This window comes from Xiphophorus hellerii, chromosome 1 (assembly GCF_003331165.1).
Source record: "Xiphophorus hellerii strain 12219 chromosome 1, Xiphophorus_hellerii-4.1, whole genome shotgun sequence".
Taxonomy (NCBI): Eukaryota; Metazoa; Chordata; class Actinopteri; order Cyprinodontiformes; family Poeciliidae; genus Xiphophorus; species Xiphophorus hellerii.
This window is the reverse complement of record NC_045672.1, coordinates 17,184,804-17,203,685: the sequence shown is the minus strand read 5'-3', so window position 1 is coordinate 17,203,685 and position 18,882 is coordinate 17,184,804. Positions and strand designations below refer to the sequence as shown.

At 37.4% G+C, this 18,882-nt stretch overlaps 2 protein-coding genes across 3 annotated transcripts; one reads left to right on the top strand and one right to left on the bottom strand.

Annotated features, from left to right (window-relative positions):
- Positions 1-1,018: 1,018 nt before the first annotated feature.
- On the top strand, positions 1,019-13,801 carry LOC116721788 (titin). 2 transcript variants are annotated; one of them, XM_032565754.1, is made up of 19 exons: positions 1,020-1,154; positions 1,257-1,292; positions 1,992-2,039; positions 2,515-2,793; positions 2,904-3,170; positions 4,291-4,557; positions 7,007-7,270; positions 7,487-7,756; positions 8,029-8,292; positions 9,103-9,390; positions 10,159-10,422; positions 11,274-11,543; positions 11,622-11,736; positions 11,829-11,986; positions 12,072-12,173; positions 12,522-12,590; positions 12,786-12,845; positions 12,996-13,064; positions 13,150-13,801. In XM_032565754.1, exons 1-19 carry the CDS (start codon positions 1,076-1,078, stop codon positions 13,212-13,214), a joined length of 3,234 nt encoding a protein of 1,077 aa, XP_032421645.1. In that variant the 5' UTR covers positions 1,020-1,075; the 3' UTR covers positions 13,215-13,801. The 2 variants fall into 2 exon arrangements, with proteins under 2 accessions (XP_032421653.1, XP_032421645.1); XM_032565762.1 differs by lacking the exons at positions 9,103-9,390; positions 10,159-10,422 and having other exon boundaries at positions 1,019-1,154.
- apobec2b (apolipoprotein B mRNA editing enzyme, catalytic polypeptide-like 2b) lies at positions 13,380-17,798 on the bottom strand. Its single transcript, XM_032566182.1, has 4 exons — positions 17,320-17,798; positions 16,670-16,850; positions 13,948-14,295; positions 13,380-13,851 (listed from the first exon to the last, which is right to left on the bottom strand). Exons 1-3 carry the CDS (start codon positions 17,598-17,600, stop codon positions 13,954-13,956), a joined length of 804 nt encoding a protein of 267 aa, XP_032422073.1. The 5' UTR covers positions 17,601-17,798; the 3' UTR covers positions 13,380-13,851; positions 13,948-13,953.
- Positions 17,799-18,882: the final 1,084 nt, after the last annotated feature.

Genomic DNA, 18,882 nt, shown 5'->3' with positions numbered 1-18,882 from the left:
TTATAACTTCAAGATGACTTAAAAAAAAACCCAGAAGTCATCCTGTTAATACTGCTTGAGGATGCATAAATTATGACCTCAGTCAGCGGCATTTCATACAATAACACCTGATAATTTGGGGAATGTGACTCTCAACGTTTAAACTGTAAATTATGATTGTGAATTAATAAACTTCCACATCACCAACTGTTTCAGACTAAAACCTCCAATTAGAAAGTGATATGTGCTTTTCTGTGCGACACTGACCCCTTGTGGTTCTTTTGATCATCGTGTAAATTGACAGGAAAACAGAAACCTGCTACATCCGAACACATCTCAGACAGACAGGAAGTTGTTTCTGATCAACTTCAGCAGCAATCAAATCAAACATAGCAGGGCTACTGTTTATAGTACTGCATGTGTACATTAAAAGTAATATAGTTGCACATGTTACAATAAGAAGTAAGCTAAAGTGTGGAGGGTTTTTCTCTTAATCGCACTTATTGGTTCTTTCCGATAGAGACAAAAAAAACCCACAAAAAAAAAACTGAAGCGCAGTCTGTGGTTAGTGAGAGAGATTTTTTTTTTTTTTTTTACCCGTAGTTTCCGCTTATACCTACATTAAGTTGCAGGTACAATAATTAAAAAATCTCTAAAGCTGTACCCAGATTGGTTTTAGAAAATGCTATGATTTGCTCATCTTATATTTATTACCAGAATTCATACAAATTGTTTCCATTAAAAGGAATGAATAATTATATATATATATATATATATATATATATATATATATATATATATATATATATGCTGCTCTCAACCAGTTTCTTCAACACTGACAAATAATAAATTCAGCACCAAAATCATCAAAATATCAGTTCTTTCAATTCCTCAAACTCTGTCAGTTGTCATCACAAACCAGCATGTCGAACACCTAGCATTCTGAATGCGGTACGCCAGCACATTTCCTGTTTCTTTAGCAACATGAACCAAAAAAAAAGAAAAGAAAAGAAAACCAGATGTCAGAGTGACAGGACACACCCTTCTCGGGCTGCAAGCTTATTTCCTCTACTTCACTTCAGTGCATGGCAGTTAAATGACTCAGCTCAGCAAGACAACCTCCACATGTGAGACTCAATGGAAAATGTTGCTTCTTCAAGTCTTCACACTCATATGTAAGTGTTTCAATATTTGAAACAAACTAATTTATACTGGTAAAGATTGATAGAGACTATAATTGCATTTTTTCCCTCTCTCTCTCTTATGTGGTTGAACAGATCTGACCTGTGTCTGTGCAGCTCAAGATGGAACTGGTAGGAATGAACAATCTGTCTAACTGCACTGCATTGATCGGATATTTCGACGGCAGTTTAGCATTTTGTTTCTTAAAGCCACTTCCTTTTTCCTTTGTGTTTCTGTTTTTAACTAAAATGCACACAGAATGTTCTTGCACTTTGCTCCGCTGTTGTGAACTATTTTATTAAATGTGCATTGTACATTTGATATTTTTAGGTTAGATACTGACCAAACTAACACTCAGGAACTAAACATGAGGAACATGAAGTACTTTATTGTCATGGGTTTGGCAGTCACAACATTTAGACAGGAGCTGCTCTCTGCGCTCTGAGCTCCCTCATGAAAACCTAATAATCATTATTTATAACATTTTAAGTTGATTTCTAAACCACTTTGTACATTTAGCTTTATAGCTTATATTAAATATTTAACTGATTTGACTGAAATTATGTTCTTAACTGGTTTCAGATTTGCCTGTATGTGCAACATTAGATTTTATTTTCTTTCCATTTCCATTCCATTCACATGACTTGAAAAAACTATATGACATTCAAGTAAAATTGATCATTGCAACTAACTCTCGGTACCTTAGCTGTTCATTACAGTCTTAATTTTCATAAATTTACAGGATTTGCTTTTTAAATCCACCATTCATGTAGATAAAACCAGAATCCTGATTTATCCTAAACTTTGACGTCTGCTCTCCCTTCTACCAGCAGGCACACCTCCAGATAATACCACTTATGTGCCACCAACTACCTACGGTGAGATTTTAAAGCGTATATATTTTTTCAATCTTGCACTGTGTATCAATGATGTGGTGACCGTTCAAGTTTTAAATGGCTAAGTTTTATAACATAAAATAAAACATTGAAAATGTACCATAATGGTGTCAAATTGACTTTAGAGACACATGGGAAATGAGAAATGACACACAGGAAATGACATATCGCTGAATAGGTCATCATAGCTGTACATCAGAAACGTTGGCTTTCAAATATGTATGAACAGTTTCTATTGTTTATATCGCTTTTTTCTCTGTTTGGTCTACCATTATCAATGTAATTTGACTCTTTGTAAGCACATTAATTATTTATTAACATACAGTATTATTTCACTCTGGAAGTGGTTAAATAATTTCAGCAATGCATTCTGAATTAATTACAAAAAGGACGTTTTTTTTCCTCCTTTTTTAGCTCCTTTGAATTTCTTCTTTTGATACGTTTCATTCATTTTCAGATCCTCCTGTGCCTTCCGTGACTTCAGATCTTTCAGATGTCTACATAAATGAGAAAGTGGTCTTAACATGTAGTATCAGTAGCAGCTCTGGCTGGACCTTCACCTGGGAGAAAAATGGACAGCGGCTGTCTCAAAATGCAGATTTTTCTTTTCAAGATCAGAATTCGGAGCTTACAATACGTGCAAATAGAAAAGATCTTTCTGGAAGTTATACCTGCAGAGGAGAGAAGCAGGGAAAAAGTAGCAAAACTAGTAATGCAACTGACGTCAAAGTTAATGGTGAGTTTTATGTCTCTTACCACTATTTGTGTTAAAGATAATTATTTTTGCTCTTCGTTGCTTCCTTTCAAAGACTCCAAGCTCATTATGACTCGTATGCACTTTTGTAGAGCCACCAGAACCCTTTCTGATCCGGCAGACTGACTGGGCAGATGTGTTTGTAAGTGAAGCAGTGAGTTTTAAATGTGAACTGAACCCCTCTGCTGACTGGAAAATCATCTGGTACAAAAACAATCAATCTCTGGATAAAGAGGGACCATCATTCAACATCGAGTCAGTTACTGAAAGCGATAAAGGAGCATATGCATGCCAAGCCAAGCTTAAATCCAGATCTTTCAGCACTGGATTCAGCAACACAACAAATCTAAATGTTAAATGTGAGTTTTCATCATTTATCTATTATTGTATCATATTTACATTAATACAAAATAAAATGACTGTGTCCAGTATTTAAAACATTTTCTCAATCTAAACTTAACAGACATGCCGTATTGTTTAAAACTGGTTATAATGGAGTACCACCAGGCTCAGTTTTAAGCCTTAGACTTAAAGTAAAACTTTCTACACCTACCTTTATGTGGTTTCATCAGGAGATAACACCATCAATATTCATAGCTATGTTGATGACACACTCCGTGTTGGCGTTTCTCCTTTTGACTCTTAATATCCAGTCATGGATGACAGATAATTTTCTTCAGCTCTGTCCCTGCAAAACTGGATTTTTAGTTATTGGCATAAACATTCAGAGAGAGAAACCTACATACATCTAGGAGGACTGGCAATGAACCATCAGACTGGTAAAGAACCTTATCGTTCTGTTTGTAATATATATTTTTGAATAATATATAAGAGTTTGTAAAATGCATTTTATCGTGAGGAAATGTCCAGTGTTAGATATTTCCTTCTCTGTTCAGTGCATTAACTTTAGTACAAGCAATTTTTTAAGATTGTTTTTGCTGATAACAGTTTTAATCCTCTTAAAAAATTCCCGCCTACTGGTACTTCAAGTTTAAGCCATAAGAATGCTGAGGAACAAGCAAACTTCCTAATTTTAAGATCTCTAATTGTAAAATGCGTTGCTACACTGGCTAGCAACGCATTTTACAGTTGATTTCAAGGCACTCTCAGTGGTGCTAAAAACACTTTTTTAATTCACCTCACAAGTCTAATTTCATTTTATCTGTCAGGCTCTCCATCCTCCTGCAGTCTCTGGAAAGTGTCTCATGTTGGTGTCTAAAGCGAGAACTATAACTCATGATAACGCCGTGTTTTCCCAACATGGCTGTCATGTAGGGAGTAGGAAATTTAATACATGAAGCTTTATGTATTAAGTCCCCCATTTTTCCCCCTTTAAACTTGGTCTGCACTACTTAACCGATTAATTGTGTCCAGATGTCCTCTATTTACAATGTTCAATTTTTATTGCTGTCATTTTGAGTACTCTTGTGTCAAAAGACCATTTTAAAATTCTTGCTTTTTTTTCTTCTTTCCAAATAGCCAACAATCCAAAGCTCACTCTAAGCAGAAGTCTAGACTTTGACATATTCTATCCTGAAGAATCAATCAGCTTCACATGTAATGTTGATGTCACCTCTGGATGGAAATATCAGTGGTATAAGGATGAGGGAAAAATCTCAGACTCCAGCAGTAACACCCATACAATCGCCTCTCTGAAGCCTTCCGACAAGGGAGCGTACCACTGCAAAGTCCAGAGAGGCAAAGGCCCGTTATACAAGAGTAACAACGAATCAGTAAAAGTTGCTGGTAAGCTCTCATATATTTGTAGTGGGATTAGAATCCTTTCCAAGCAGTGTAATAATTTTGCTAATATTTTTCTTAATTTTCAGAACCTTTAAAGAACAAATGACAGAAATGACAATTGTGAAAATATTTATGACAAAGCTTATAGGAGAGAAAGAAAAACTCTTATGAATAATTACAATATAGTGGTTGTCTAAAATGTACTGTTAGAATTAGACTACTACGATGTTCATTCAAAAACACATTATGTTATTACTTTGCCAAGCAAAAGTTAGACTTTTGCTTATCCTTTCAGTTGTTGGCTGGAACACAACTGAATATAATATTAGTACATATTACTAACATATTATTTGTTAGTAATATTTTTCAGTGGTGTAAATTCCTGGCTGCATGCTTGGAATTAAAATACTTTAAGTCAAATATTTACATCTATACATTTTATTAAAAAGAGACACAACCAGGCAATTAGTGCTGGAGCAAATATGAAAGAAAAAAAGGACGTAAAAGCTAAGAGACATATAATCAAAGTTTAAAAAAAAGTCAGGGACAATAAAGTGTGTCTAAACAAAGTCAAATATCAGTGCGTACAAGTTAAGGAGAGTACCGGCAGTGTTTCTTATTGTTAACCAACAATTACTTCTGACATCAGTAACATATGTGGAATAAATAAAAATAAACATTAGCCAATCAACCCCAACAATCAGATTCGACTCCTGAGAAAGAGAAACGGACGAAGGATTGCTTGTTCCTGTTACTTTTCATACAGTGAAGTCAGAGCTGGAGGCCAAAAGACGGAAAATGAAACTTTGCGTGTAAAGGATGTCAGCAAGAATTGCACTAGCTTTTCTAGAGTCTCATTACTCATATGCATTACTCCACTACCTGCATTTCTGACTTAATCATCAGTTCTGTCAGGAGGAACGGACAGAAAATTCCAGCAAACTATTGTAAGAAGCTTACAGAAGCACACCCAAAATGTTTGCTCCTATACTTACAGTTTAATGGCAATTCTACCAAATAAAAAGAAAATGTTTGCAAACTTCTACAAATAAAAATTCATAAGACAAAATTCCCTTTTCCTTATTGTGACATTTAGCATTTAAACATAATTTTGGCAGTCCTATCTGCTTTAAAACAGGAGCTTAGATTGATTTAAAGACGGATCATGAAAAAATAAATCAACATTAAAATATGTGCTTTCTATTGTTTTTTTTAGTACTAAACAAAATTCAAGAGTTAAATTGTACCCATATAAACTGAAATCATGCACAGTGTGACTCAAGAAACAGACAGTCAAACCATGCTACAACCACATTACATTGTGCACAATCTTTTCAAATGACTATTTCTGAAAATACTTTTGGTAATACCTATTTCTGTTCGTTGTTGCTTTGACATTACCCAGACAACTAGAGCTTTCTGATCATGTTGCTTTCTTGACAACCTTAGCATAAGAGTTGAAGCACTGCAGCCCACACTCGACTCTAACCCACAGAGTTACTTGTTCAAAGGTGAGAAATAGATTCTGAGAGTGTATCAGCATTACAGTTCAACACCACTGTATTATTGAGAACTCTGGATACACTCAATAAAATTAAATATCCTTGAAAAGCTGATTAATTGTAGCTTTTCAATTGCAAGAATTAAACTAATCTCTGCAATATTGATCAAATATAAACAGATATTCAATTTTGGCAAATTTTGATAACCATGACTTACGGCTGATGAAAGCTCAGTTTCTCGGACAGTTAGTATAATACAAATAAAAAACAGTGCTGCCCTGCAATGGAGAGTACATCTGCATCAACTGTTCTGGTGGGTCAAATGTGTATGTTTCTTGAATTTGGTCACAAACCACATAAATTAAATTCAAGTGCCTCACTTAGCCTTCGGGCCACACTTTGTTCACTGCTGGCCTGCACAGTCATGGGGAAGATGGCTGACTCAACGGTTCTGCAGCAGACAGTGCATAGGCACTCTCCACTGGGAGGCTAAGCCACAAAAGGTCATTGGTAAAAAAAAAAAAAGATGGCTGTTGACAGAGTTTTGTATTCAAGCATAGTAATGGGCAGCTGAGTGTAATGAGGATAAGCAGTAGCAGTAACAGCAGGATCATGCAGCAAAGCCAATTCAAATGTTTCCAGGATATTTACAATTTGTTTATCACAGAAAGAGTCAGTGAATTAAGGACATATCCAGGACAAGACAGATTATTCCTTGTCCTGTGCCATCAGAACATCAGAAGCATATTGGAATTGGCATTTTGTTCAAAAGTCAAGGCACAGAATCAGAGATGAAGTCCAGGTTCAAAGGTTTTGAGCCTTGTTTTAAAGGAACTCAGTGTCTCGGCTGTTTTATTTATTTAGGGTCACCTGTATAGTACAATTTAGTTCAGTATGTAGTAGTTGTTATGTTGATGAAATTTTCCTTATTCTTTCTTTCTTCTGAACAGACAACAAGCCCAAACCTGGTCTTACCAAAAGTCCAACCTTCCCTATGTACCCTGGAGAATCGATCAACTTCACATGTGTTGTTGATACGTACTCTGGATGGGAATATGAGTGGTATCATAAAGGGGTCAAAATTCCATCTTTCAGCAGTAAAACAATTACAATAGGTCCTGTGACCCATGATAACAAAGAAGACTACCGATGCCTTGCTAAGAGAGGCCAGCTGAGAACAGATCAGAGTGGCCCTGTTTCCCTGGAAGTCTCTGGTAAGCACATAATTATATATACCCTCTGTCACCAGACAAATTTAATGCATGCAACTGTACCAATACAACATCGATATGGTTTAAACTGTAGTGGTACAACTGCACCTTCCCCTAAATATTTCATGCGTAGATAAGAAGTAATAAGGTAAACATTTTATAACTGAAACTTCAAAATAAATCTTAATTTGAAGATGTTTTTGTGACACATTCTTGCAGACCCACCAACACCAATCCTGAAGCTGCTGAGCCCCTGGTCAGACGTTTTTGAAAATGAGGTCTTGACGTTTAGCTGTGAAGTGAGCAGTTCTGAGTGGACCTTCACGTGGCACAAAAATCAAAATCTAATTGCAGATGAAAAAGGGTCAGTGCTCAACAACGCAGCTGCCAAAGTGAGCGATCGAGGGCAGTACTCCTGCAAAGTTCACCACAAGCACAGAAGAGGAGTCAGCTCTGCATTCAGCAACATATCTACTGTGTCCGTTTATGGTAAGTTTTAAAGGATGTATAACATTACACAGATCTAACTTTACATTAAAAATACACATTGTTGGTATTTTTACAATATTGGATCTGATTTCTTTACATTAAAAATAATATTTACATAAAAGTCGAGCTCTTGGAACTTCTTATTTAATTTTTCACAAAGTCAAACCAAAGACAAAACAAAGAAATGCACTAAATTGCATCAAATTGCTACATCATCACCCTTTTCGTGCACAGTAGCAGTAACATATTCTGCATTGTCTTTCTTTCTATAGACAAGTTACCAACACCCACATTAAGCAGAGATCCGATTTTTACCCCAATGTATATTGGAGAAACTGTGAAATTAAAATGCGCAGTAGATGTTTCTTCTGGCTGGAGTTATGATTGGTACAAAGATGGAAGCACTCTGAACAAACCTGGCAAAGAGTTAAGCATAGACCTGAATCTTTCTGATAAGGGAAGATATTCTTGCGAAGCCAGTAGAGGTGAACAAACATCAACAGGACATAGTAAAGAAACACAACTGGATGTTCGAGGTAGGTCAATAGAGGCGAAAAGCCCATTGTTTCTTTTAATGTTTTAATGTTGCCATTTTGAATTTTGTCAAGCCCCCCCTCCCCCCGAGAGGCTGTTTTAGTTTTAGTAAACCATAGAGTTTCCGCTTTTCATACCTTAATATGTTGAAACAGGATGTTGTGGTGTGAGCTTAATTCTCAGAGGAACGCCTCAGTGTGTGCAGTGTGTGTGTAGGTGGAGTTCTTTAGGAAAGATTAGATGATGTGTCTTCAGGCTTGAAGTCACAGGAGTTAAATTATAGAAACGGAAATTGTGAGATATTTGAGATAGCAAAGGGGTGAAAATGTTTAGAAAAAGTGATAAAGCACATAATGATGCAATTATATAAAAGTTGTAATTTGTTTATAATAGTTGCAATAAAAAACAGTTTTTTTATCACAACTTTAACAAAAATATACTCCATTGCACATTCCTAAGCATACAATAAGCCTGTTATTTCAAATCAGCTTATTGTAAATTTACATATATGTTTAAGGACCAATGACTGAACAAAATGTACAAACTTACTAACATCTAAATGTAATGTGAAACCCTTGAGGTAGGAAACTGAGATTATTAAGGATTAAGGAAGAATTGATAGCTCTGAATATATGCATTTTTATCACTTCTATTTTCATTACTAGCTGTACTGTGATTTGATGAGTGTAACGGAAAGGTTCACAGAACAACACATCTGGCCTAGTTACATAAACCAAATTAGGTTAAATATTTTTCTTTCAATCACCACAAACAAGATGTCAAAAGTGGTTAATGTATCTCTTTGTCATTAGAAATTCCTGTTCCATCACTGAGTCACAAAACACGGTGGCTGGATGTGTTCCCCACTGAGAGCGTGCAGCTGAGCTGTAGGATGGAGGGAAGTTCTGGCTGGACATTCATATGGTACAAAGATGGAAAGGAATATCATGAAGGCACTGTCACTAACAATGAAACGGAAAGCATTCTTTCCATCAGTCAAGCTTCACCCTCACACCGTGGACAATACCTCTGCTCAGGAAGACTGAAGGGCAGGGCTGTCAGCAGCCCAAAGAGCGCTTCAGTTGAGCTTCAAGTCTATGGTGAGATGTCTGCTCTTGAAGCCACTTGTGATGTCATTGTATGAGAAGTTGTAAAAGTGACTTTGGCAGGTTAAGAACAGTAATTTTAAGGAAATAGATGAACAGTTTTTAAAATAGTTTTGTCTTGAACCAGTACAGTTATCAGCGCCTAACCTCATAAAAACTGTGTGAAAATATTTAAACGGAAAGAAAATGTGATCAATCATTAAACAATTAAATTATATAAAAGTTTTGATTAACAACAGAGTTTCTGCAGGTTTTAATAATTCAACTTAATAGTTTTCAAAACACTATATCTGAAGTGGAAAACTAACAAAAAACACACGACGGTAATACATCCACTATGTCTCCAACCATCTTTCCTCCCTCCCTCAACAGAGGGAGGTAAGACGGTAAATGGAAAAATCGGAATTATGGAAGAAAATTTGTAGGATGACTTGAGAGTGAATGTGAGATTTATTTCTAGCCTAACATATATCCAAAACGCCATAATGTTTGTATCCAGTTACTTTAATGTATCAGAAAGGCTCAGTCAAAGTCTAAACCAAAGATCAATTGAGAATCATTGGTGACCAATGTTCATAGATGCTCCCCACTCTGACTGAGCTTGAACTATTATGCAAAGACCTGACAGAAATGTACAGAAAAAAAAAGATTAACTAAATTGCATCAAATTGCTACATCAAATAAAAAGTCACTGATTCTGGTGTATCACTTTGTTTGTGCACAGAGGCAGTAACATATTCTGCATTGTCTTTCTTTCTATAGACAAGTTACCAACACCCACATTAAGCAGAGATCCGATTTTTACCCCAATGTTTATTGGAGAAACTGTGAAATTAAAATGCGCAGTAGATGTTTCTTCTGGCTGGAGTTATCATTGGTACAAAGATGGAAGCACTCTGAACAAACCTGGCAAAGAGTTAAGCATAGACCTGAATCTTTCTGATAAGGGAGGATATTCTTGCGAAGCCAGAAGAGGTGAAAAAACATCAACAGGACGTAGTAAAGAAACACAACTGGATGTTCGAGGTAGGTCAATAGAGGCGAAAAGCCCATTGTTTCTTTTAAAGTTTTGATGTTGTCATTTTGAATTTTGCCTTATTATTATTAAGATCCCAAATGGCTGGCTTACCTTTAGAAAATCAGAGAGTTTCTGCTTTTCTTGCATTCTTGGTATGTCGATCCACGATGTAGTGACCTGAGCATAATTCTCCAAAGAACACCTCAGTGTGGGCAGTGCGCGTATGTTGGTGCAGTTTTTAGGAAATATTAGGTGATGTGTCTTCAGGCTTGACGTCACAGGATTTAAATCATAGAAACAATTAACACACCATGGTAATACATAGTGAACATACGTAGTATCAAACTGAGGGAATGTCTTTTTTTAGCAGAGAGAATAAATTTGGTTAGAGTGAATGATGAGAACTGATGACGCTACACACCTGGGAATTATGGGAGAAAATTTGTAGGAGGCTGCAGAGATTTAATTTCTAGCTTCGTAGATGTCCAAAGAATCAAAATGATAGCAAATGTTTTACTCCAATAACTTTGATATGCCAGAAAGACTAAGTCAAAGTTTAAACCAAAGATCAATTATCTGTGGTGACTGATGTTCATCGATGCTATCCCTTCTTGACTGAGCTTGAACTCCTATGCAAAGAAGAAGAAAATCCTTGAAAACATTTGCATCTGTATTGGACTGAAAGGTGACGCAACAATTGTTGTGTCAAACAGATTTTTCAGATTTTTGTCAGGTTTTTATTTTCCCTTAAATTAGATCCTTTTTTGTTTCGTAAACTAATGTACATTTACCCACACTCCTATATAAATTATTCTTCCTGCTATTTTACATCTTCTTTGCTATTATTGTGAAATTTCAGATGGAAAACCAACAGTCACACTGACGCAGAATCCCTCGGATAAGTTGATGCACACCAGTGATTTGATTTCCTTCACCTGTCATGTCAATGTCTCCTCTGGATGGAAATACATATGGTACAAAGATAACAAACGATTGAAGTCATCTGGAACCATTCACCAAATTGATTCTGCTAAGACGTCAGACAGTGGATCATATAGATGCCAAGTTGAAAGGGAAACAACAACAACATTTTCCTCAGACAGTCGGGATGTAGAACTGAACATTGAAGGTGTGTTTTAATCTTTATTCTTTAGCTTACTGTATTGTTAAACATGTTATATCACATCTATGACTGCATTTGTTGCAGAGCGCCCAAAGGCCAATATAGTCCTTTTAACTACTTGGTCTGAGGTATTTTCCACTGACAGCTTAAAGCTAGAATGTGACGTGATGGGCAGTTCAGACTCGTGGAACTATACATGGTAATGATACAAATAAATAAATGTTCTGTATTTATTGGTATTGTTTAAAATGCATTTCCATTGTTACAAATTCTCTAAAATAACTGCCACAGGTATAAAGAGGGCATTAATGTCAGTCGGTCGGTCTCATCGACATATAAGGTCACGCCACATAATGACCCAGAGCAGAGCTTATACACCTGTGAGGGCATTCGCACCGAGAGACCAATGTTTTCACAACGCAGCGACTCCTACAGAACCAAGAACCTCCGTGAGTGCACCTCACTCATTAATTTTCACCTTGAAATATTTGATCCCTTGTTTTTTATTCATTGTTTGTTGTATGCAATTTGTAGTTTTAAAGAGGAGGATCCTTCTTTCCATCTCTGGTTGTCTTTTCTTTGGCATCATAGCTGTTTTCATCGGATGCGTTGCCCTAAGAATCTTTCGTAAACCAGGTTTGGAATTTTTACGTTATATTGACTTAAAAGCATTAGTTTTCACTAATTCCTTTTAGCTTTTCTAGCTGAATTGAACACAAGACCAACCACAGCTCATGTACCCGATCAGTCAGGCCAGTGTGGCCGACTGGTCAAACAGAAACCACTCCAGACTAAAACATCTTAAAGCTTTTATTAACCTATGCGTTAACATAGCTTGAACATCACAAATGAAGCCAACGTAACTGCTGATGAAGGTCAATAGTTATTTAACTATTGTATGTGATGCCAATTTCTGGTAAGATGTGGCAAACAAAAGCCACTAGGTTTTTTTGTTACTTTTAACTTTTTGTTATTGTCACACAGTTGCTGCAGATGACAAGCAAGACGAGACCACTCTGTTTCTCACCATGGCTCAGTTAAAGGACCGAAATGGTAGGTAGAGCCCACATTGTGTGGTTTGGTGTGTGGTTTCTGAATGTGCTCCATACTGTCCTGCAGATGATTTGAGTTCAAGATGATTTTTTAAAAGGGATTTTTGGAACCATCAGCTCACATATTTCAGTTTATGTCATACTGGAATGCGTCTTAAACGTTTAGGTTTCAATTCCTTCCCATCTTCTGCTACAGATGCACCATGTCCTCTGGTTGAGTACATCACTGATGCGGATGTGAATCCACCTGACAAAGGTAATATAAAGATCTGATGTTTTGCAGATTAATCCAGACTATGAAAACCAGCAAATACCAAGCAGAGGACAGATCATTTTTCTTCTTTGGTTGCTAAAACGAGTTTCTCACCTCATTGCTAATGATAACTTTCTTTTATCTGGTGTGAAGAAGGGGAGGAGAATGGCACAAGCTGCAGTGAAGAAACATCTCTCCCAATAACAACGCTGGATGAACAAGGTATTTTTTTGTAAACTACAAAACAACACTCTAATAAGACAGCACAAAACATTTCTGACCCGTCTTTCTGCACCTTTATTTTCAGCTGCGACAACCAACGGGAAAGAGACAACAGAGAATGGTGGCGGGATGGTTTCTTTTCTGCAGTGAATTACTAGGGACGACCCTAAAATGTTGTTCTCTGGTGGTTACGTATATTTGAGAGACAACTGCACAGCATGTGGCTCGTCAAGCTCAGCTTAACAAAAAGTCTCTTGTCATGACTTTCGAGCTACCAAACTAGTGATTTATCTATATGACATGAAAAGATGTAAATAAGATGATCAGGCAAATGGATTTATTTAATGGTCAGCACTTTCAGATTTGGCAAATGAAACTGTGTAGATTTTTATTTTTATTTTACATAAATAACCTAGTAAAAAAATGTAGAGTTGTGAATATTTTAGTGCATCTTCGATTCTTTCAGTTCATGGTTCAGTTCTTTAAACAGACACCAGATGTCAGTATAACTTCTTCCAGTTTTGTTTTTAATATTTGTAATGGTTCGTGACTGAATGTACTTTGCATTGCTTTGCTCTTTTAAAAGCGACTCGTTGCATCGTGTTTGATATATTTATCTACAAATCGTGTACCTTCATGTATTAATTGTTAAAAATAAGAAGTAGAAAATGTGCTCATTCTGTTAAAAATGTATCCGCAGCGTCAAGTGTGACAGCAAAAAATGAAATAAAAACAAACAAAAACGAAGTGATGATTTCACAAGCAGGCTGCTTCAGTCAGGTTGGACCTGCAGACAATAACAAGACAAGAAATCCACATGGAGTTACTATCCAGATAGACAATCAAAAAACAAAAAACAATCAAATTTCATGATATCACTCACTCTCATCTACTTGAGGATATCGGTCAGTCTCTCCACATAGTACTCATAGTTCTCCTGGCAATCCTCCCACGGTGTAAAGCTCTCGCCCTCCTGTTCCACATACATTTCCCAAACATGCTGGAAGTCAATGGGCTTCATCATCCGCAGCTTGCAGCCGGCTCTCACCAGGGCCTTCAGGCCTTCCACTATCTCCGGCTCCTCCCATTCAAAGAGACGGGAGCAGAATATGGAGAGGTGCAGCTTCTTGTGCTGCTGGAGGATGTTGGCCAACTTGGCGGCACAAGCGACGCAGGGGCTGGATGAAACGTACCATGTCACGTCATATTCCTTAGAGGAGTTTGGGAGAACCTGAAAAAATGCAGGTTGGGTGTTTCATGGCATGAAAATAGAAAAAAAAAAAAGATTTGATCTCAGGGTGATGTTTTTGCTTAGTACGACTCAAAGGGAGTAAAAAAAAATAAAAGAACACTTTGGACTTTGAATAATTTGGATGATTAAAGTTCCAATATTTAATTTGCGTGTAAGGGCAAGTCTTGACTAGTAAAGGCTAGGTCACTAATTACAACAACAGGTGCCTACTGGGAAACGCCTGGACGCAGGTTTTCCAGTCTACAGGTGCATCTCAATAAATGAGGATACAATCAAAACATTTAATTCAGAACTTTCAGTCTATAAATAACATTTATATTTTATATAGATTCATTACACAGAGAGTGGTTTGGTTAGACCAAAAATTATTCATACCTTTGGCAGATTTAGATTTAAAGGTTTTTGCATTCAACCAAGAATTTTGTCAGCAAGACAATGGAGAAAGATCACTTATCTCTTGTTATTTGAACTAGAACATTCAGATAAAAACCATTTAAATCTTTCTCAATATTCAGTGTAAAACTTTTTATGGGTATTAGAAAAATCAAATCTTTCTTATAATTGCCTTACTGTAACAAATTTATCTATCAGACTCAAGTCAAGACCAGGGCTGGGTGAGTCCAAATAAACAATATTAGACTCAGCTGGTGGTACTAGAAGAAATGTCGGTCTAGTGAAAAGTATGTTCATGCATGAGCATTTTAAGAACTTATATTTGGTTTGGGATCTTTCTGCATGCCTCAGTGCGATCTGGCATGGCAGAGATCAACCAAAGGAACTGTTGAGAAGTTAAGGAAGCAAAATATCCCTTCAGCTCATCTTCACTGTTGGCTTTAGTGTCTCACGTGTTCCCTTTCACAGTGCTCCTTAAATTCCTGGGTTTCTCCAAAAAGCTTCCCTACAGTTTATTAGTTGATTGCTGTGCTGACTTTGAACAGACATTCAAATGATCACTGATTGTGGAGGATTCATGCTGGACCTTGTGCAACTACTTTCAGATTCTGGGAGTTTGATTTCCAATCGAGCAACAGCTTAGATGTTTAGATTGTATCTATGTGTTTATATGAGATGTTTAGAGGAAAAAAGGATGCTAAATCTCACAAAAAGAGATCTGCTGTAAGTGCACTGCACAGGTGTGGGCGGGTCATTTTATGGTCTCGCATTACAGAGTTTCTTAAATTAGAATGGCAGGCAAACCATTCAGCTATCAGATTTCCCTTTTTCTGACACAAAATCACGTATTTACATTGGGATGTAGACAGTCCCTCAGTTATCCCAGTTGAATATGTGACATTTGACCTGGTGCTGATGTATTTGAGTTCTGCTTTAGTAACGCTGCTTTAGGCCTAAATTCACTTGACTAAATTCATGAATTTGACATTATAGTAGAAAATTAACCAAATAATGTGTCTTTCCTGCACTATTGATTCATGTTTGTGAATTATCCCCTCAAATGATCTCACTGCCTGACCAAACGTCTTGAGTCTGTTTTTGTTCACTGATTAAAACGAGATAACTCTCCTCCTTGTGAAGGCAGAGAATGAAAGAAAATCTTGATTGGATTTAAACTGCTTTTAGTGTGTTTATTTTCTCAACTTTACAGAAGTATGCAAGATCAAATTATACTGAACTGAACTAAACTAGATTGGATTTAATCAAGGGGAGGAGATTGAATTAGATGGAATTGGATAAAATGAAATTGGATTATTTGTAATATGTATCCATATTTACTTTTTTTTTTTTTTTTTTAGGAGCCCTGAGATGACTTTTCCTGTCAGATGATGCTATACAAACAAAACTTCAGTTGAATTACTTTCAGGTTTGTTGTACAGGAACATTGTGATGTCAGAAGGACAAATTAAAATATGAATAAAGATTTAAGAATGATCAAAAAAGAAAAAAAAAAAACATAATATGAGAAGATATTTACTTCCACAACTACATATTTATTGTAAGCAAATGTCAGTCACATAGGGTATACTAATGGGAACTAAGTGAAGGTAATGACCAAGCATCTTTGGATGAACAACAAAAAAAGACAGTGTTACAGATATAAAACAATTTTTGAGGACAATTTGCAAAATAAATTAGAAAAGTAGAAAAAATTTTCATACTGAAATTTGTCCACAAGGTTCTTAAGCAGGAAAAGCACAATTCGCTTTTGAATTTATTGTCCTTAAACATCCTACTTGAATAAAAAAACTGTAACAAAAATAATACTTTTTTTTAACTTATCATACCAATAACATTTGTCTTTTTATTCTCCCAACAACTGGCTATAAGGGCATCTTGTAGCATTTTGATTTTGCATGCCACTGCAGTGCTAAAGGCCTGCACTAGAGCTTTTTATCACCTGCTGGAAGAAGGCCTCCTCAGCGTGGGCTGTGGCATGTTCATCCTCCATGTAGCCTTTCAGAGGCTCTGCGTTGCCCCCCGCTGTGTCCACTCTGAAACACAGGAGCGTTTTGTTCCTGCCCGATGAATACTCCACGTTCCTGAACTGAAACTTGAAGTAGAACGGGCTCATTCTCTCCCTGAAAGACAGACAGTAAGAGTTATCACCGCATTGAACACAGAGTGTTTGCTCATCAAAGAAATCACAAAGTACTGGTTCACAATAATACCAGTTCCTTCTAACTGTCAGAGATACATCACTCTGTTATATTGTGACATAAAGTCTTCATCAATGTACTAGGTAACTAATCTGATATGTGTGTCACATTCTCTCTTTGCTTTGCTTCATTAATCTGTCATGATGCACACAAACAGCCAGATGGTCTCACATAAAGATCTACTACTTTGATAATAAAATGTCTCAAACAACAGAAATTGGGGAGCAGATGCTGGGTATAATGATATGGCCAAACTTGGTGTTTGCATGACTCATCTCTATTTTAACTGTTAGGAAGTTACGAGACAGCAGGTGCAAATGACGCGTGTCCCTCCTGACTAAAAAACTGTTTCTAAACTAGTAATCAGAATACAGCCAGAAATCTTACTCACCCAGTGACAATTTCAAAAGGTGGCAGCTCTATGGGCTGAAACTCTCCATTATCCTCACTGTTATTTGCTGCTGCTGCCCCTGTTGCCCCTTCGCTTTCACCATTTGTCTTCTTCTCGTCGGTCCTCTGCGGCTCTGGGGTGTTCTCTTGCTTTTTGCTGAGCTTGTCTGGAGTTTTTACAGCCTTCTCTTTGGCCTTTTCCTTGTCCTTCTCCTCATTTGCTTTGGTTTCTGGCGCTTTCTCCTTCCTACGAACGCCTAACCGGCTGGTTTTGTCGGCCATGATGGTGTGGAAGTAGGTTAGAGTGTTGGGAAAAGAGACGAGACGACAGAAATAGATAGAGGGAGAGAGTCAGTGCAAGTGGGGTGATAACCCTAGAGCAGTTACAGAAATAGACCCCATTGTGTGCTGAGTTAGGAGTCAAGCATGTGCATGTCTGGTCTGGTGCTGGGGTAGGCAGCTCAGTTAGCTGAGCCTTCTCCACCCCCTTTCCCATGGCTGGGCTAAGAAAAGGCCAAAGGACGGATCACGACAGCGTAAATGTGTATGGTAGGGAGAAGATCTTTTTTTTTTTTTTTTAATTCAGCCGCCTTTCACACAGTTGCCAAAGCAAACAGAGAAACATACACAAACTCTGTTCCATCTTTAATCCTTTGGCCGGTCTATCTGTCAACAGGCAGGCAACAGGCACGTTATTAATAACATTGCTTGGCTGCACATATGGGGTAACCGGGGTTATTTCGATACCGAGCACAACTTTTTTCTTGGTGAAGTCCTGCAGTGCATCAGACATTATGGAGGCCACCTAAAGGGCACTAAAAACAGGATTGTATTTGGAACAAGGTAGTCTGAACAAACAATGTGCGTGGAGTGCAGAGTGGTCCTATACGCGTATGTGCCTGTGAGCAATCAATCTATGAAATCACACCGCATCGGGGGGAGGACCAGTTTGATGAGTGTGTGTGTGTATATTTGTGCAGATGGAAAATGTCTCCCTGCACTGCAGATATAATAACTTGAGGGGAAAGAGAAAGAGAGAGAGAGAGAGGCAAGAGGAATAAAGCGAGGCGGGGGCAGTTCAATTACAATTTCCTTCCCTCCCTCTGTCTAGCTCTCTGCCAAGTAATTCATTTCTGAGGCAATTACCAATAGGGCCGCATCCCGGCCCTGGTCGCCTAACTCAAATGGATGAGCTGTCACAGCTCAGGGGAGTGAGGGAGGTAGGGAGAGCACAGGCTGGAGAGATGCTTCAAGCTGCTCCAGATACAATCACAAACAACAACACACCCAGAGAGTGAGCATTTATAGCACATCTCCGAGATGAACACAATGACACATCCCATGCACATATCTTGGCTGCCACATCCTCATCTGCAGAGGGCGTCCTGTGGTGGTAATCATTAAGATAGCAGCAACCTCTGATAATAATTATCCGTGAAGGAATTCTTTCTGAAGTGGTTTCTCAGCAGCTGTACTGAAACAAAGCTACTTCTGCGTGTGGTCACTTTCAAACTTGCTGCTTTTAATCCTTGCTGTAACTTAAGAACATCCCTCTTAAGGCCCA